Consider the following 21,278-nt stretch of genomic DNA (forward strand, 5'->3'; position numbering starts at 1 on the left):
CCACTTTAGCTAATGGGGCCTCCCACTGCCACCACCACCCAATTTCAGTTCTCATGCTGAAGCAAAGTTCTTAACCCAAGGTACTATTTCTGGGTTAGTGGAGTCTGTAACCTGAAGTGTCTGTAAACCGAGGTACCACTGTAAAGGCCAATCCCTTCTTAGCATATAATCTATATTTATTCCTCTGTGTCTCAAACTCTGTTTGGTTTGAAATCATTCATATACAGTTTTACCTTGTTACATATGCTTCAGTATGCGTACAACATGGGTTATGAACGTGCCAAACCCAGAAATAATGGAACGCGTTACTTCTGGGTTCGGCAGTTCACACATACGCAGACACGTCAAATGACGTCATGCGCAGAAGCGTCAAATCGCAACACACAGAAGCGCAGACACTTCAAGTTACGCATGTCACTGGTTACGAACGGGGCTCCAGAACGGATCCCGTTCGTAATCAGAGGTACCACTGTATAGCTTTTTGAAAGTTCAGCACAGGTACTTTCACTTATGGCTTCAGATATTCTCATGCTCAGAAAATTGAGGGAATAAAATATTTTCTTAGCATCTTCCAATGCATATATGTTAATTGTTAAACTGAAATAATTCACAAGCCTATAAACTGAGTGCATAGTGTACTGACCTTTAGCAACCCACAGAGGAAAATGTTACACTAAATCTAGATTCCATTTAAGAAGCACTCAAAATTCACAGTTGTTGTTGTCGTCATTATCATCATTCCTCAGCAAAATCATTGTGCCAGCTGTTGTCCTTGACAACTGTAAAAATGAAGTGCCAGTGTAAAGTTTCCAACACATAAGCATATTCTTTTGGTTAAATTAATATCCCAAGCTTCCTCCCAAAGGAGCTCAGGGTGATAAAACAATGAAGATGAACAATAAAATAGATGGATAATAAAAGTTGAAACACTGTATAATTCTACTAAATATTTCCTCCAAATACTATGAAAAGTCCCAGTTTTCAAGAAACTGGAAAAGAAACTCTTAAATCTCTCCAACATCTCATATGAGGCTACTCTGGTTCTTCACTTTTTGTCTTGTCACTAATGCTTACAATGTTGTTCTATTTGTCACAGATGGGTAAATATCTTGTAACAGAAAACAAACAATCTCTTCATTTGAATAGGTTGTTAAACTAGACAAAATGTTTAAAGGAAATTTCCCTTGGACCATCACATAAAGGACATTTCACTACATTCTCCCCCTATTTCAAATTACAGATGCAAATCCATTGGAAGATAGGTATCTACTATCAGGAAGGCATAATCTATAGGCGTTCTAGAAGAGCCCAAAATAGAGGGGAAACCTTCTGTTCTTCTAGATTTCTACATGTGCCAAAATGGCCTTTAAGTAGTTTGCAACTATAAAATCCATCGGTAATTAAAATACACAATAGAAATTCTGTCAGAGCATTAAAACATCCTAAATTAAAAATTATAAACCTTTTAAGAAATTTCTTCAGACCTAGGTAAGTAGAAGACAGTAGTACCAAGCTATTTGCATACGTTGACTCAAATGTTCCTGCCATGTGTTGCAGGGGAGCATGCATCCTAGGTTTCTAGTCTATGGGCTATGTTACGTGTTTAGATGTCATTTATGTAGAATAGGTGTGAATAGACAGCCTGGCTTAACTCCTCTATTGACCATCATGTGTATGGTGAGATTCCTCTGCACCATACCTCACTCCTTATATTAGGGTTGTCATATTCCCAAAGGTGAAAATCCAGACAAAGTTGCTGAGCTTTTGGGGGGAACATCTCTCCCCCCCAAAAAAATCATTTTGGGGCTTTCCTTTTATTTTCTCTGATTATTATTAATTTTTTAAATAGTTCTACTTGCCATACATCTGGGTTTTCCTGGACATTTTGCCAATTCAGCAAAAATCTGCCTGGGTGCCATTTAGCATAGCAATTTCAGGACGCGTCCAATTAGACTGTGTATAATAAGGAATAGAGCAAATGCGCTATAATTTCCCCTGAAACCAGTTTATTCTTCATAAATCCTTTTCTACGACCCATGCTTGTAATTTTTGTCCGAAAAAACATTTGCACAACTTAGCTCACACATCTGCAAGACTGACTGGTCTTAGTGGACTGATTTTCAATAGATTTTTATCCCACACACTTCTTCTTCAACAAAACCCAAGGCGACAAATAACAAACCATCAAAAACAATTTTTAAAGAACATTCATGCTAAAAATATGTATAACTGAACTCGTGCAACTCATTCTTTCCTAAACTGTATTTTTAAAATGCGATTTTAAATGTTGGAGCTGTCTCCTTCAAAAGCTCATTTCTGGTAGCACTGTTGTAAACTAGACTGGCCCAACCTGGTGCCCTCCAGGACTACAGCTAGCATCTCCATGACCATTGCCTATGTTGGCTATGGCTGGTGGGACTTGTGAGTCAAAAATCTTTGGTGGTCACCAGGTTGGGGGAGAGGGTATTGTAAAGAATATGCATTTATTTATTTGATTTCTTGTGCTCCCTTTATTGTATAATAAAATATACAATTACAAAACAAAACAGTTGACAACCATAAAACAAAAAAGTATACAAACATTTTAAAACATTTCCTTATATAAAACAATACAAACCTTTGGAGACTATTTTATATAATATCAAAGTGATGCAAACCATTATTATTACCTGCCCTTCACCCTAAGGTCCTAGGGCAGGCTACAGTAATGATTTTCCTAACAGTAAATATTTTCTCTAAAGGAAGGGCTGCCTTAATCAAATTTCCTCAAGATGTAACTGTATTGAAGTACTGTAATATTTATTTTTATTTAATTAGAAGAAATATAGTTGATTGGTCATAAACTTACGTGATTCCTAGTCTTAAAATTCACACACACACACATTCAATCTGAATAACCCAGTTGTTTTAAAGTGTTGTATTATGACCATTTTTATTAAAGTACACATTATATATTTCTTTTCCCATTATTCTTGGACATTTCACAGTGCCAATAAAAACCATTGGCAGATGAGTGTTGCTAAATCAGATCAAATTGCACCTCTTCAAAGTGTGTGTTTATTTGGACCCTTGTTTGAAGCTCTTAATTACAGAATCCTAGTATACGTAGAGATTATTATTTTATCAGACAGAATGGATTCACTGTTCTCGTTTGTGTCATACTGAGATAATACAGATTTTGAAAAAGATTTTGTCCTTCACCAGGTGTGCATTTAAGTGATTTTCACAGCACTTACACCTTGATAAGGGGGATTAGGAAAGAAAGTTAAAGGATTCTTTGTCCACTAGATTCACCAGAGTAATTCAAGCATGTGTAAATGGCAAAGGAAGTTTGCCTGCTTGAGAACAGAATCCTGTTCTAGGGCGTGAATGAAAGTAATGAGTATGATCCTTGTTACTCATGTTTGACTTACAATAGTTGTATATTCCTATCATTACTTTAAATGACCTGACTAGGCTGTTTGCCATTATTTCACTTTACATTTTTTCCCTGAGTCAGTGTGCATAAGGAGCTGTATGTAAGAAGCAGTAAATTGCTGTTGTACAGGGTGTGAGCATTTGGTGTTATGTGCAGGGTCAGCTAAGGTGAATATGTAAATAGGGGCTTGGAGAGGATGAGCTCTATTAAGAAATGTATTGGAATACAAATCCACTATACTGATAGAAACCCTAGAAAATCAATCAGTCATTCAGTCTATCATTTATTTGTATGCTGCCTTCCCAAAGTTAAAACGCATGCTCAAGGTGACTTAAAACATACAAAAATTAAAAAATACAAACATAACAAAAGCAGTCATAAACAATAAAGAAAACATCAAAAGTACACAACCAAATTGAACAATTCCCATATAAATCATAAGAGCCTAAATAAAGATACAAAAAAAACCTAAACAGTACCCCAACCCAAGAAAACACTGTGGATGAAGTCCGCGATCCACTGAAAGTGACTGGAGACTTTCTGTTGGCTTCTAATGGTATAACTGTTTCAGCCATTGTAGCCTAAATAGCTTTACCCAGAGGTATGGTGCTTCAAAATGGAACGGAGCTTTAACATAGGGAGCCATATTCTGCTGGTTATTATCTGCCCAACAATGGGGGTGGACCACTGAGTAGATATCAGCTACTATTCTCCTAGCAATTCCATTTCAGAACTTTCTTTCTTTCTATTGATTTTCCCCTCAATGCAAATGTTTACTAGCATCTTAAGGTGAAGGTAAATAGCACTTGGGCCAGACATCTCCAAACTAAGGTCTACGGGCCGGATGCAGGCTGTGCGAGCCAATTGTGCATGCCCCTGACGACCCCCCCCCCTGCTCTTACCAGCGCTGTGTGGTGCGGTTGCCCATCTCTGGGTCGGCACAGTGACTGAAATAGCTTTTGCACATGTGCAAAACGTCATTTCCAGCACACTTTCAGGCCTGCGGAGGCCCGTGTGCACGTGCACAAGCTATTTCTGGTGCCGCGCCAACCCGGAAGTGCACCGGAAAAAGCGAGGGTGCGCACGTATGGGCGCGCGCTCCCCCACCCTCCAGCCTGCTGCGCAATCAGCACCAGAGGAACAGGCCCGAGGCCGGGTAAGTTCTGGGACCCCTGCTTTGGGCAGTAAGTCCAGTCAAAGGCAACTATGGGGTGCAGCACTCATCTCGCTTCAAGCCAAGGCAGACGGCTTTTGTCTACAGACAGCTTTCTGGGTCATGTGGCCAGCACAACCGAACACCGTGATGGAAGCCAGAGCGCATGGAAACACCATTTACCTTTCTGGCACAATGGTACCTATTTATCTTCTCGCACTGGTATGCTTTCGAATTGCTAGGTTGGCAGAAGCTGGGACAGAGCAACAGGAGCTCACCCTGTCATGGGGATTCAAACTGCCAACCTTCCGATCAGTGAGTCCAAGAGGCTCAGTGGTTTAGACCACAGCGCCACCCATGTCCCCTTCTTACAATATATGATGCAATGGAATTATGAGAACCGGGATAATTTTAGTTACTTTAGTTGATAGTATATTGTACCCTTAAATTATTGAATACATTATTGTCTACTATTTGAGTAATTCTTCTTTATATATAAATACTATTTAACCATCAGCTTCAATGTTTCTCAAACTGGGATTCCCGGTTGTTGGTTGCACTAAAACCCCCCCATCATTTCTGGTCGCTGAGCTAAATATAATGCCCATAGAACATTTCTTGGATGAAGAGGGAGAGTGTGAAGGTTACAGCCAAATCCACAGTCAAGAGGAAAAGACCATGTGTGACACCCCTTCAAGTGCCCTAGGAAATCCAGACACTAATAAGAGAAATTTAAAATTTAAGGATGATTCTCCCAAGGTTGACTATACAGTACTTAGATAAGGTCTTTGGACAAGCCGCAGGTGGTCATATCTAATTGGCTAATAATGAATCCCAGTGGCAAACTGCTACCTGAGGTTGAAATGTAGGCAGAAATACAAGCCATTTTAGGGATGTCCCTAATATTAGGAAATGGCTTTTGATGTAAATATTTGAGTCTCCAAGAGAAATGTGGTAATATTGAACTTAATTTTCAGGACTTAGAAGTGTGGGATAAATTATGGTGTTTGATTTACTTGTTTGCCAACAGAAAACTGTTATTTGAACTAAAAGAATGTAAAAATAACTTTGCAGGGCGTCAGATCAGAAGCACACACACACACACACACACACACACACACAAGGTATCAGGTATCAGAAAGTGGTGAAGAGGGCATGGGAGGGAAGAAGACTATGTTCATTAAGATGCAGTTACAGGTAGGTAGCCGTGTTGGTCTGCCATAGTCAAAACAAAATAAAATAAAAAAGTCCTTCCAGTAGCACCTTAGAGACCAACTAAGTTTGTTCTTGGTATGAGCTTTCGTGTGCATGCACACTTCTTCAGATAAGAAGTGTGCATGCACATGAAAGCTCATACCAAGAACAAACTTAGTTGGTCTCTAAGGTGCTACTGGAAGGATTTTTTTGTTTGTTTTCATTAAGATGGTTCTTGCTGTAACCCTGGATACAATTTCAGGAGGAAAGTACAGTATTGCCTGAATATGCCCAGAGATAACTTGTTTCTAATTCTCCTTTCAGTTGTTGCTGCTTTCAGGTTTTTTGCTTGCCATCTAAAGCCTATCTTTTGGTCAGAGGAGTGATAATAAAGCTTCTGTTTTCCATGCTAAAGCAACATATTTACATACTACAAATAACAAAGTAAATGCTGCAGACGGGATCTGGCGTGATAATTAAGTACAATGGCGACCCATATGAACAGAAAATGCCAAGCAGCTAAAACAAAGCAACAACAGCTTTGTTTGTTGACAGATGTAGGAGCCATATTGTTAGTTAATTGGGTAATGGTGTAAACATTTGCAAACTCTGCAGTCCCTAGGAGAATTAAAAAACCAGCAGGCACACTGAAATCAAGGGTGAAAAGCAGCAAACCTTCTCTTAGCACAGGTACTCGGCTAACCTCCAAAGTTGAAAACACTTGAGAAAAGGACATCGTTGATAGTTGTTATTAAGGGTAACTTGAGTTTGTAAACCCAAGAGTTCCGATTAGGATGTGCATCCTTAATTACACTCAAGTGAATAATAGGTTTCCATCTGGTTACAGTCTGGAGGATAGTGTTCATTAACCCAGCCTCGCTTTTCAAACCAGTTTTCGCCTGATACACAGAAGACATTCTCACTCTACTTACCTTTCCTTGCTTTTGCAATAAAGGGGTTATGGGATTTGGAAAGTGAGTGGATTTAATTAGATACAGACTTGAACTGAACAGAGAAAGCAAATTGCTTTTCTCAGGTGCACGGTACCTCTTGTCCAAAGAATGGTTCAGCACTGTAGCAGTGAAATGCTAAAGGCTTTAAATATGAAACAAAAAGCTTCATTAGTAGGCTTCTGTAAGTGCAAAACAGAATTCAGAGTCGCAGTAGTTTTATAAAACATATTTTCTAAGATAGTTTCTTCCCATTCATTTTAAGTGGCATGTTCTCTGGAAATAATACTTTGTAGAAAATGCTATATCACAAATACTTTTTAATGGGCTTTTAAAACATTTTATAATCTCAAGCATTCATGGTATGGTGGTGTTATGACATATTTATGTATGTGGTGGAATCTAGCTGGTGTCATTCTGCTGACAAAAGGCATGCATCAGTGGAACAGGGAGGAATAGAAAGTTAGGTGCTCCCTTCTCCTTCCAAAGACCACCACTCCATCTGAAAACTGCCTCGGAGGGTCCCCCAACCCCCAGAAAATTCCCTTCCTCCCTGTTCTGCTGACAGATGCCTTCCATCAGCAAAGCATCACCAAGTGCAACAAGCAGTATAGAATTTAAAATACTAACTATCCAAACAAAATAAAATCAATTCAATTTTAAAAAGACAGAAAAATGGAGCAGTTGAAACAAAGCTAGAACACCAGTGGAGGGCTGAGGTGGGATATGACACTAGCAATAAGACTCAAGTAACAATGGTATGGAACTATCTTTTTTCTGTTCACAAAGAGGGACTTCAGCAACTATTGTAAATTGCTTTGTTCAATAATGTCTGACATAAAATTGCCCTGTGTTTGTGAAGAGTAGACAGTTACTACTTATTTCAAATTTTAATGCACCCTATGTGGTTACACGCTTGAGCATTTGATTGCAGCTACATATTCCAATGCAGTTATTCATCATACCGCAATTCACTGCCCATGTACAGTCTGCCAGTGAAAAGTAATTTTGCATACAGAATATGAGGGGGAATGGAAGGAATGGCAATCTGGTCTAATAAAACATGTATTTCATGTTTTCAGGTGAGACCCTATCCTAAAAGCTCAAATTGTAATTGCTGAGAAGTTATACTGTATACTTCTACACAAAAGTGTACATACATATTGTAGTAGAGCTGTGTTCCTTTCTAATGTATGTGTTTCACTAGACAGCAATTGTAGGTAAATCATACAGTCTGGTTTCACAGGTGTGGATAAACAATTAAATCACTCGCCTATTATGCAGTAGAGTTTCCAGTAATATATCTTTTCAAGCCCAGATTTTAAACCTGGAAAATGTAATCATATCCAAGTACTATTGGGGAAAGAAAGTCAATGGAATTTAAGCATGGAGTGAGCTGAAATGGATTTGTCAATTACAGTACATAAGTGAAATGCTCTCTGCAATGCAATGCAAAATCAAATTGCAATGATTAGAGGATGTCTAAGCCATTTAGATAATTGAAACACCAATTAAATTAAGTGAATATTTTGGGTCTATATAGGAAAAAAGTGCTAGGCATGTCGTTTCTGTCCTGTGTACCTGTAAGATTCCAATAATCTCACAATCTATCAGCATTGACAAATGCTGATAGATTCTCTAAATGAAGAAAATAAGAGACCTCTTGCCAGGTGATACGAAATGCAACTTACAATAAACCTATCTTTCTTGCAGCCCATTGAATATATATACATATTCTTATGTATGAATTGGTGCTATTTTCCTGAATGTTATAAGCAAAAAAATAAAAATGCCCTAAAATAGTTATCAGTCCGCTTTTGAAAATGTATATGATGGCTACCTGTACTTGTTTTTTCAGTTTTCCCCCCCCTGTTTTTTTTTTTTTGTCTTCACAGGTGACCCAGCTGGATCCAAATAAATCATTACTGGAATTAAAATTGTACCCTCAAGAAACACTTTTCCTAGAGGCAAAAGAATAGATCAAGCCAGATTGGAGGACTAAGCAATCCTTTGATAATGAACGAGGCACGGTGAATGCTTTATCCAAATCACCGTGTACTGTCATTTAACTCAAAAATCAATGTCACAACTCTGCCTCTTTCAAGAAGCCGGGAAGGAAGAATAAACATAGCTCCTTAAAAGTTTTCCATACATGAGTATATGTTTCCAACCTCATTTAAATGAGCAGAAAAGAAATATTCTGCAGTAAACACTGAACACTATGACTCTGTTGCTCACTTACCATCTGGCTTTTGTTATAATTAATGCACTGTTAAAATGTGAGTGATTGTCAAGTAGAATTTTTACTCCTCAATTACCCCCTTTTCACCAAGAATTCTTGGACATTTCTGCCTGTACTTTTGACACTAGAATACTGTATATTTGATATCTCGGTGAACCAGTGCTCTCATATATATGCATTTTCTTCCTGTGTTTGAATTTCTAATTCACCACCTAATTTTTTTAAAAAAGGCAGAAAATCAACACATGGGACATCTTCAGCCTTGGAGATTTAACAGTATTATAGTAGTAGAAAGCAGAAACCTTTTTTTTGTTTTGTTTTGTTTTGTTTTGTTGGTACTTTCTGACTCCTTTCATAAGATGTAAGGTTTTGTTTGGAGAATATAGTTTGACATATATGCAAGATATTTATTTACCTTTTTCCCCTTTTGGATCTCAGTTCCAATTCATTTTAGGGAGTACTTTCCATTACACTGCAGTGTGCTGAACTGCTGATGATGTGAATATCTAAATAATGTTCAGAAATGGGCCAGTACTAAATAACTGGTATCTAGCTGATAGTTCAGTAATAAGTTGATATTGACTACCAGCCTCTAAAAGTGTTTCAAATAGCAAACACACATTTTATTTTATTTTTTGCTCATCATTGTGGAAGAAATTATAGGAACCCTTCTCTTTGCCCTTTATTTCCTTTTTGCTTCCTTTCATTCTGGCACTTGTTTGTATTTTTTTTCTGCTGTTTTAAAGCACCTTGTTTATTTCACCAAACAATAAAAATGTAAAATTACAGTGTATTAAGAAATCTTCCTCATTGCATTTTCATTATTGATCCTGAGTAATGTGTACCCAGGGAACTGGTTCTGAAGCCTGAAGTATACAAACCAAATCAACTATACCTGCTGCCTAAAATTGTATCAAAATAATTTTATAAGCTTTTTGTTTTAAAAAAAAGCAACAAAAATCTAGGTGTAGGTTATAGCATTTGAGAGCACCACAGAAACATCAGCTACTAAACAGAACATTGGTTTTTTTCTTCATATAACTCAAGATTGTATCAAAGTATGAAGATTTAATGTGAATCAGAAACAAACTTATAAACATTGTCAGTGGTGTTCCACTTTTCATAATGTTGAATATATGAAATTAGTGTATGGTTATTAGGTGGCTAGTAAAGCCATTATATTATTTTTTACCAAAAATGCAAAATGTGGAGGGGGGGAGTCTTCTTAAACAATTATGTTAGTGAATGCACCCAGGACATATACAGTAGTGATGTATTCATGTCAAACCAATTATTTTGCGCGCAGGGCCCCAATCTACAGTACATGAAACTCAACATTAGACAATATGGAATGTATTGGAAAAATCCAGCTTCTTACCTTAATTGAAAAGCTATACAAGTTGCAAACAGAAGTAAGAAATGTAAAAAAAACCATACATACAGTACATTCTTCCATACATAAGTAGGAAGAATGAAATCTACTCCAAGTTAAAAGTCCCATGCAGTTTAATTACAGTTAAGGTCATGCTTAACCCTTCCAATGGAATGAATGGAACTGTGGTCTACCACTTGTTTCTGCATCAAAATTCTCTCTGAAGCAAGTGGATTCTGAATTGTGCCCTTAATTAGCATTCATCTGCAAATGTTCATTTAGATTGTTGTCAACCATACTTCTTATGAGTGGGCTTGCTGAAATATTGATATGCATTAGCATGGTTTGCACATCACATCAATGGTTTAACATTCTGTTGGAAGCCGCCCATAGTGGCTTAGGAAACCCAGCCAGATGGGCGGGGTATAAATATTATTATTATTATTATTATTATTATTATTATTATTATTATTATTATTATTATTATTATTATTATGCATGGTGCTCAAAAGTTCTTGCTCTGTTCCTCTCCTGCTCCTGCTGCTGCCGTGCCACTACAAAACAAGCCAGAGTCTGACTTGCTGTGACATCCAAACCTAGGTTCATGGTTTGTTTCTCTCTAAATTCTGACTTGTTTTTCAGCAGTGTAGCAGAAGCAGAGGAGAATTTTCCAGTACTGTGCACCAGCACACTGCATGTTCATTTTTATGTATAGTTTTATGTGATGTGGAAACCAGATCATTGTATAGAATATTTTTAAAATTACCTTTACCTTATATGATAAGTTTCATTTGTGAGGTCATTGTGCTGTTTTTATCTTCTTCAGCTTTATTTCGATACTGTATTTTGGCTACACATTTTCACTTCCCTATTAATTTATTAAATGTAGTTTAATCTTCTTGTGACCTATTTTATCCCATGCTTCCATTTTACCCATCTCAACATCAACATTTGTTTACTTACAGTATTTCTTTTTCATCTCATAATCAAGTCACAAATGCATCCAAATGACTGACGGGAATAGCAGTTTGAGGTTTTAAAGGTAGTTTCCTATACTCTTCCACAACTTGATCTGAATTTGTGGATATGTTTATGCTGTGTGGTTGGTTGGTTGGTTGGTTGGTTAGTGAATGTAGACATCCAGCATGAAATTGGCTGTAGGCTTCTGTTGTGCCAATTCGGTTGTAATTTACTCCATGTAAAATTAATTCCACCTGCTGTTCACTTTTGAGTCAATGAGGCATTGTCTTGGAGGACTGCAAGAATGCATATCTTCCTATTGAAATAAAATATTGCTAATGATTGGTTTATTCCTAACATTTGGATTTTTAGGGAACACAAACTTTTGTAATCAAAAGCCTTCACAAATATGGGCCCATAATGCTGCTTGTGGTTCATGTAGCAATAGTATTTACTGACAATTTTATATGTGCCCATTTTTTCTCTGTTTCAAAGCCACCGCAATAGTCACATTTTCTTTGCTGATATCAATTCACCAGCCCTTTATATTCAATATGCAAGCTGTTATCCCCACCCAACTGTTACATTGTTATGATGGATCATATCTTTGATTCCACTTTTACATTGTCAGGTCCCTCATATTAATGGATTATCATTAATGTCTTGAATGCATTAGTATTAAATCTTAAGGCATTATTGTTGTCAATTAACGGAAACTTGTAACAAAGTGCTCCTTTTTGTGTCTATTATCCCACTCAGTATGATGGGGAAAGGTGGAGGCTCCCTGGCAGCAGCAAGTGCTGCCTCCGATGTACCTCCTCATTTTTACATTGCTGTTTAAACTGATATTAGAGATTATGCAAAACCAAATGTCTCCTCTGTATTCTCTTCACCTACACTCTTTACATTTAATGGGGGTGAGTTTTTATGGAACCGTCTTTAAAAAAGAAAAAAAGATGTAGCAGAACAGGACGACAGCTTTCATAAATTGTACTTTTTTCAGTGACATTAGAAACATTAAATAAATTTGCAGTTACACTGAAGTTTCTACTAAAATCTAATTTACCTTTGTCTTGGAAGAGTCCATGATTGTTCTTTTATTCCTCTCCATAACTAAGCAAAATAATGTCTTTTTTCAAAGATCAAACACTAAGTAGTCCAGGAATGAACAGTGTAGCCTTCCTTGTGTTTGATGGGGCTTTTGAACGCACAACGAGGATATAAGTATAATATAGTGTATTCCCATATACTTATCAAAGCAACAGTTTGACATGTTAGATCTGGGCTGCAGTCCAGTTCTACTTGCACATCACTAGTTCTGCACAACTACTTCTTTTAATTTCTAATAAAATATGTATCATACCTTTCTAAATGTGTTTTTACTCAAAACAGTTTACAAACAAGTATTATGATAAAAAGCACCATTTCAGTGTGCTGGACACAAACAGGAACATGCATACAAAGACTCGAACTAGTCAGCTCAGTGTGATATTTGCTTACATCAACCTCCCCCTTAAAATAATGTGGCCCATATACAAGTAAACAGTTCTGCCAGTTGAATGAGTTTTAGCTGTGTTGTGGAACTTCCTTGCACCCCTTAAATCTGTTCCACCCCTTAAATCTGTTTCCCCAATCCTCCAGAGCAGATTTACAGGGCGGAAAGTTCCACTGTGCAGCTAAAACACTGACTAGTGGAACTGCTTAGTTGGCTACTCCCCCCCCCCAAATACATTTTGAAAGGGCACAGCACTGAAAAGAAAAACACTGGTGCCTCTGGGCCCCAACAAAGCTTTTGAGGGCAATTAAGACAGTGGCTGCTACCATGGGTGTAAGCCAAGATTTTCGTTAGGGGTGTAGGCTTTTGTTGGAGGGCAGAACCTCAGATTTGTATTAATTTTTGCTGATTTAGAGGGGCAGCAGCCCCCCCCCCCCGGCTACACCCATGGCTGTTACTGCTGATTCGTCTAGTGCAGTGATGGTGAAACTTGGCCCTCCAGCTGTTTTGGGACTACAATTCCCATCATCCCTGACCACTGGTCCCGTTAGCTAAGGATGATGGGAGTTGTAGTCTCAAAACAGCTGGAGGGCCAAGTTTCGCCATCACTGGTCTTGTGCTTCTGTTATCATTGCCACCTTGCTCACAGCCATCCATTCCCAGTGCTACTTCTCAACAACATCCATCCTGCCCCCAGTAGGTTGTGGGGAGCATCAGAGTACTGCAGGGAGGAAAATTGAGGGGGAAGCATGCCCTGGTCCCCCTCAAATATTTGGTAGGCTGATTTTTTGCAGTGCAGATGTGTATCTAGATGTAAATCAGTATCCACTTTTGCATGAGCTTCTTGCACACATCCCTTGCTGACTATGTTTCAAACTGATATTCTTAGGGCTAGCTTGTTGCAGTCTTCTGCAATATTCCTACATGTACTTAAGTAGCAATAAATGTGTTGTGGCAACTGGTCAGTCCAACTCATCAGTAGAGGTATGTGCTTCTGAACTTATTCTGGAATTCTGCATATCACAAGCCTGCCACCTATTCCAACGTACACATCATCAATTCTCCCCCTACATTTTCTGGTGTTTTGCAAATAAGCAACGTTTTAACTGAGCTTCAAGATGCACTCAGAAAGTGGAGTGCGCATCCACTCAGAATTGTTGCTATCTTGGTATGGGCCATTTCGTATTAAACGCCTGCATTAAGTTCAGCTCCACGGAGGGGAAAGTGCACATTTTAATAAGAGGGTGTCTTTAAAAAAAAGAAAAAGCTAGGCTTGTATTTATTTTATTTGCTACATAACCGGTATATTCCACCTTTCTTCCCTCGTGTTACTCAAGGTGGCACAAATGGGTTTCCCAGAGGAAATCTTCCGTCAAGCCACTTGACAGAAGTGAACCTATTCACCTTCCCTTTGTGTCCTAAGCCACTTTACATGAAGTTTGTGCGCAAGAGGTTGGGAAAATGTTTTTCCAACACTGCACAGAAAGTTGCAAATATGTTGCAGCTCTAAGAAAATACTTTTATGTGTTTGTATAGTTCCACTTGCTCAGAGGAGACTGGTGGTTTGTTGTACGTTAGCTACACTTGTATAACTTTGTGTCAAAGGCAAAAGATTATTGAACTGAGAAAAAGGAAGCCGAACTCTTGACTGGTTGCATTAAGAAAATTTCATAGGCAAGTTATTTCTCTTAAAAGGAGGCAATGGCTGATTGGGGCAAATGAGGGAAATAAAAGCTTTCAAATATGTATGTATTTATTTCAGTTATTAATTGCTTTTCAGGGTCAAGCTATCACAAAGTAAGAGAGACAATAGAATTATTTTAAAAAACTAGAATATCAGACAAAATAGGAAGCTTTGAGTGGAGGCAGCAAATTGATTCATGAAAGAAACTGCTAAAGCACCTAAACAAGAAGTAACCAACACAGTGCCCTCCAGATGCTGTGGACTGCAGCTTGCATTATCCCTGACCACTGGCCATGCTGGCTGTGGCTGATGAGAGTTGCAGTGCTAAACAGCAACACCAAATAGGCTACATCTGACCTAAACTCTTTTAAAGAAAGGCAATAGTAAAAAGATAAGATTTAAAGGCTTTATTGAATACCAAAACTCAGTGGGCCAAGTAAATGTTAACTGGAAGAAAGTTCCATAAAGTGGAGCCACCACTGAGAAAGCCCTGTCTCGTGTGCTCATCGACCATGCTGATTTCACAATAGGCACACATGGCAAGACCTCTAATGCAGATCTTCTATTACAGGAGGGTGCAATGGATGTAGGCTCTCCTTAGGTAACCAGGTGCCAAACTGTTTTAAGTCTTTAAAAGTTAATACAATTGTGTTTATATTTCCTCTCTAACTGCCAGGAAATTAAGGATGAAAATAGATCAAATCTAAAACCTATCAGCATTGCTTGGGGGCCTTTGTCTTTTAATGAAGGCTTATAGTCCATGTTTACTCTGAATGTCAATGATATACACCCAACTTGCAGGAACATATTTATATATCAAGATTTATTTAAATCATTTGGGGGGGGGGTTTCATGGAAAGAGCCTGTTGCTTTCAATCTTGCTCGGTTTCATAATGTTACGTTTGTTTATCAATGTGTGGATGTTGCAATTTATATTTGTATCTAAACCAATAGGTTTGGGGATTACTGTATTTGCTGTGCTTTTTTAAGGGGTTGGGATGAATAGAAATTAAGGTGGTATGTCATATGGGTCCCATTTGAATGCTATTAATAATCTTCTGAAATGCAGAACTTACTTGTATTTCCTCTAGATGCTCATGCTAACCCCAAAAGTCACATCTCTCTTTGACAGAGGCCAGACACATTTTGGAACCCCAAAAGTCCATTGGTGAAGAGGCCTGTCCAGACTGCAAGTCATTTATTTCTGTTGGCTAATACAGTGGATGCTCAGGTTGCGAACGCGATCCGTGCGGGAGGAGCGTTTGTAACCCGCTGCATCTGCACATAAGCGGGTTGCAATTCACCACTTCTACGCATTTGCGCTAAAACCCGGAAGTAACCTGTTCCAGTACTTCCGGGTTCCGCGCGGTGTGCAACCAGAAAACGTGCAACCTGAAGCGGCCGTAACCCGAGGTATGACTGCAATACCAAGTGCCCACCTGAAGTCTAAACAGCAATGTTACATTTTAACTGTAGTGGACCTAATCTCAAAAGTTTTCCTCAGTCTATCAGAAAGGCCAGATGGCTATCTGAACCACACAATACACCCTTCTCCTTTGGATTAAGTCTGATCAGTTTCCAAACCCCCAAAGGCAACCCCAATGATCTGTCTATTTTTGAGCTACCAACACCCTTAGAATTTTCACCTCAGTCTGAAGTAGACTCACTCAGGGTGACTCTCCTACAGTTCAAACACCCCCATCCAACTACAGCAAACCTACGAAGTTTGCAACCAAGCCACACAATCCTGATATTACACTTGGGAACCAGGAAGGAAGGAAGGAAGGAAGGAAGGAAGGAAGGAAGGAAGGAAGGAAGGAAGGAAGGAAGGAAAGAAAGGGAAAGGATCTAATCTGAACTCTACAAACCTGGCTAAATATGTATATGGTAAACAACTAGGGTTGGCCTAAAAGATTTTGCTGCCAGAGATGGAATGGCAAATGGAACAGCTACTTCCATTACTAGAATGGCCCAATTTATGTGCCATTTGAGACATTTGAATAAATTACAAGTTAACAGTTAATGATTGATGTGAGGGTCACTGAACAAAATATTTGTTTCCCTTGTTGCTTAAACAGATAAAGGGACTTGTGCCAATTTTAAAGATGACACAAATGTATTGTGTGAAACATGCTCTACAAGGGACTGCCTTTGAAGGCTACTGAGAAACTGCAGCTAGTCCAAAATGGAGCGGCCAGATTAATGTCTTACATTAGCTGCAAGGGGCATGTACTGTTGGTTGGTTTGTTTGTGCTCCCAGCTTAGTTTTCACCCTTTAAGATCTGGGAATGTTAACTAGGGTTCCACAAGGACCACTGTGTTTACCCCCAAATGGGCTTGAGCCCTTTTGCATATACTGTACTCCTAGCAAGGGTACACAAACATGAATGGGTGCTTGAGCACCTTATCTTGCCCCTCCCCGGTACCCTCTCAAATTTCCTAGGTCAGAAGAAGGGGGAAGTGAAGGCAGCAGAACTTCCTTTCCTGCCAAGAAGTGCACTGAGACTACCAACAGGAAGTTTGACTAGATTATTTTCAAGGTCCCTTCCAATTATACAATTGGAATTCTAGTAATTATAGCCACCTCGGGCCTCCCAGAGTAGAGGCAGCATGCTTATGAACACCAGCTGCTAGGGAGCAATGGTGGGTGAGGGTTATTGCTCTCTTGTCCTGCTTGTGGGTATCTTGCCATGAGCCAGCAGGAATCATCCTATATTTTTAACACTTTCCTATAGGAATGATGGGACGTGCGGTCCCAACATCCTCCTTAGCAGAAAAGGCCATTCCACTAAGTTGCTAGAGCTGCTTCAACTACCAAGTCTTCTTTCTCCTGCCTCGGGTAAATTGAGACAGCAGCTAAAAGGGGAAGACAATGGGGCCCTGCTTTTAGCTCGATATGAACAAGTCTCTGCTTGACTCGTGCTTCCTCTCAAGTAATTGAACAGGCAAAGTTGCCTTTGTGATCTTTTCTTTTCAGTTACTTGCCACATCTCGGATGGGCAGCCCCAGCATCTGTTGGGTTAGAGGCCACTGCCAAACAAGCATTTGGGATAGAAGTTCCCAAGCTTTTGAATCAGCTTCCTATCACAGTGTGACAGATCTGGGAACCTAACCCTTTTCAACAAGTGGTTAAATCTTATTTAAAACTTATTAAATCAAAATAAATAAATAAAAGTAGTGTCACTGCAACAAGGAGGAGGAAGCAAAACAATAAAAGCAGGAGAGGGAAATGATGTTTATGACAGTTAACAGGTAAATCTGCAAATGATTGCCTGAACATCCCCCGCTCCAGATAATGCAAAATTAACAACTGTTCTGGTTATGTCCTTGTTTGAAAGCACCATTAAAAATAATTATTATTTGAAAGTCTGACCAATGAGAAAGTCCCTGCAGAACCTGAGCATGAAACTAGCAGCCAGTTTCCTAAGAAATACAGGATTTCAATATGTCATGGGGCATATCTTCTACCAATGAGATGAGAGAAATGTACTAGACGTTATTCAGACTCATGCTTATATTTAAAGTTAGCACAACATGAGGAAATTTTTAAATTGGAAACTCAGCATAGGTCACTCTAAAAAAGGAGATAATGGACTCTATTAAAGACTCACTTTGCAACTCTTGGATTTGCGCTAGAAAAAAAACGTAATTACAGATCATATACAATTGGAACCTACAAAAAACATTGCAGTGTGTAGTTCTCCTGTTCACTATTCCAGTCAGGTGATGCAACCATGCCCCTCTCCATAATACTCCATTTGATTCCCCTTCTTATCTGGTTCTTCCCCATGAAACAAATAGTCTGCATTCCATGGCCACCTCACAGCCCTTTCCTACAGTTTTGTTGTACTTTGGTGAACCCTGGGACTCAGCTGAGCCTGCTAATACCTCCCTTTTGTGGGGCTGTAGGGCTGATTTGGCTATGTAAGCATCTGCACTCACACTTGGATATCAGAAATAGATATAATGATAAATCTGTCCCTAAACTGTTCAGCAAGAGAGATTTATTTTTCTTTTGTTTTTGTAGCCTTTGCTTTGTAGCCATGTAGTTCTGGGAGCTTGACAATGGACTCTCCCTGGACCAACCTGAACCCTGCATTTATAATCTGAGGTCTTCCTCTATGTGCCCTCTCTCGAGGGAGGTGTAGACTGGCAACATGAGAATAGGCCTTTTTAGTGGTGGTTCCCTATTTACAAAATGCTCTCCCCAGGGAAGCATGCCTGGAACCATCAATGGCTGCTTTTAGGCATCAGGAAAAAACATTGCTTTTCAGCCATGCTTTTGGCCTATAATTCGTAAAGTTTTAGATATTGTGGCCTCCTTTAGTTGGTGGGATGTGTTGGACTGCCTTTTTATATATGAATATTTTTTGCTTTTCTGTTGTTTTAATTTAAAATTGGATTTATTTTTATTTTTATTTTTAAGTCACTTAAGCGTACTTTTTGTAATAAAGAAGGTGACCAGTAAGTGCAACAAACAAACAAACAAACTTTATTGTTGGAGTATGGCAACTCCATACTTCAGAGACAGGCTCCAGTATGAAGCTGCCATTTTGGAACTGAATAACAACTTTTATACTGTGGAATTTAGTCTCAAGAGATCCTGAAAATTACTCACTACAGGAAGTCATTATCCTTTGTTTGGTACTGTTTATACCAGGCATAGGCAACCTTCGGCTCTCCAGATGTTTTGGCCTACAACTCCCATGATCCCTAGCTAACAGGACCAGTGGTCAGGGATGGTGGGAATTGTAGTCCGAAACACCTGGAGAGCCGAAGGTTGCTGACCCCTGGTTTATACTGTTGATCTTGCTATTCCTATGAAGATGAATCACTACTGGCTGCTAGTTTGGAGTGAGGCCTATCCATGCTGATGGGTTCTTGTTCTTTTGCTTGGATTCTGTATTCTTTCTCATGCACTGTATAACTGCTGTTTAAAGGAGAGCTACTTGCTTTATCACTATTTCTCCCACAACAGCCTCAAACTGCAGGCAGTGTGGATATGGCCTGGGTGCTGAGTGGCAGGAGGAAGTGGGACCTTATCAAAGAGATGAAGTTATGCAGGTTAACTTTCAAAAATCAGTCCAGTGTAGGATATCATCCAGGTCATTGTTCTAGATTAACTGCGGCTTCAGGTAGCATGCATTTGTTTAAAACCGTTTTTAAAGGTGTACTTCTATATTGCTGTAACCCACCCTTGGACTCTCTGGTGAAGGGCAGGTAAAAGATCTAGTAAGAATAATTGCTACCAACTAGGTCCCTGTGGCTCCTGGGATGAGGGTGGGGAGGCAGAACGCTGAGATCGGGAGAAAGGAATGCTGACCCAGTTGTTCAAGAGCATAACAGACCAAAAGGTGAACATTTGCCCTCAAATTTTAATATAACATGTAGGAAAGCATGCTGTCTGGCAGTGCCTTGTGTTTATATTTTAGCACGGACTTCTGGTCATGAAATGACACCCTCAGCGTACCTCTAGAGTGCACACGTTTTTGATGGGTGGATAAGGAGAGAGATCAGAAAACACCCTGCTTCGTTTTATGCTCTGCTGTGCTAGGGGAGAGCAACCCTCTCTCTGTGCATTGCACAACTATACAACAAGATGTGCCTTGTTCCTCGCTCCTGGGCAGCCTTCCCTGCTGGAAGAAAAGACTTCTGTCAATTTCTGCCTGTGGAGGGGGGGGGCTGCCCAGCCCTAAAGATAACACACATTTCCAGGGGAAGTGATACGACACCCACCCCCACTTTGTTGGCGGGAAAACCCACAGTCTGGTTCTACCACCCTTCAGCTCTCAGATCCCAGACTAAACTAACCTGGAGGGTCATTCAAAGTTTACTTTCTCAGAGCTATAAGCAGGAGCTCCCAAATGCTTAAAGGGTCTTTACATCTTAAACAGCTGTGCCCCAAATAAGGGTGTCTCATCTTCTCAACTTCTGTTTGTGTTGGGGGGTGAAGGGTGGGGGGTGGGGTGGGCGGAGAATGCCTCAAGCTCACCCTCTATGCCTCAGGAATGCACAGGACAGCAATCCTCTTAGTAGAGCTGATCTAGAGAGCCACACACCCAATGTGATGATGCTGAGAAACCAAGCTTTCAATCCCGCCCCCCCCCCTTCCTAGAGTATAAGATTACAAATATCCATTTGCTTCAAGGGAGGTCTCATTTAAGAACCTCACCGTTCCATTGAATACTGTATAATGGTGCTCCTTAGTTCAGAATGAAATTGCATTACCCAGGGAACACTGTTTTGTAGTGTCTGCTATTGTTGCAATGTTGACCTAGCAACTGCTGTCAAAAATTAGGCAAAAACACTGAATTCAGTTACTGAACAATTCATTAGCTTATCTTTACTTGTATTTTCTTTAAGGTTACTGGCATTTACGAGGAACTCTGCACCTAAATTATTATAGTGCTTGCATGACACTTCTTGTAAGCTGCAGCCTCTCTTGTTTAAGATCCCAGGAGTTAACTGGATATTTCAAATGCCTTCACTTCCTACCTGGTCAAGTCTTCATCCCAGTTTCACTCATTCATTCATTTCATGTTTATTCTGCCCATCTATCCAAATTTGCCAAGTTTACATAGACGATAAGATACAATGCACAATTGTTAAACCCCTTAAACATAAATAACAAAACAAGAGGCAAAGCAGAAAGTCCAACAAACAAACAACTAAAACCAGCATTAAACCCAGCAATGGAGAGCATGGTGCAAAAAGTGAAGCACCTAATGGGTTCTAATTAAATAAATAATTTTCCCCCTGCCCCCCCCCCCAATATGCACATGTACAGAGCTACAATCTATCTTCTATAAA

At 39.4% G+C, this 21,278-nt stretch overlaps 1 protein-coding gene and 1 long non-coding RNA gene across 2 annotated transcripts in view; one reads left to right on the top strand and one right to left on the bottom strand.

Annotated features, from left to right (window-relative positions):
* The window catches only part of FAF1 (Fas associated factor 1), a 173,149-nt gene extending 163,391 nt beyond the window's left edge, over positions 1 to 9,758 (top strand). The window contains exon 19 of the mRNA XM_033152173.1: positions 8,611 to 9,758. Coding sequence (XP_033008064.1) covers positions 8,611 to 8,694 — 84 coding nt within the window. The 3' untranslated portion in view covers positions 8,695 to 9,758. The remainder of the gene's footprint in view (positions 1 to 8,610) is intronic.
* LOC117048397 overlaps positions 698 to 21,278 on the bottom strand; it is a 42,830-nt gene continuing 22,249 nt past the window's right edge. Inside the window, exon 3 of the long non-coding RNA XR_004426841.1 lies at positions 698 to 779. This is a non-coding gene — a long non-coding RNA (uncharacterized LOC117048397). The remainder of the gene's footprint in view (positions 780 to 21,278) is intronic.

This window comes from Lacerta agilis, chromosome 6, assembly GCF_009819535.1.
Source record: "Lacerta agilis isolate rLacAgi1 chromosome 6, rLacAgi1.pri, whole genome shotgun sequence".
Classification (NCBI taxonomy): Eukaryota; Metazoa; Chordata; class Lepidosauria; order Squamata; family Lacertidae; genus Lacerta; species Lacerta agilis.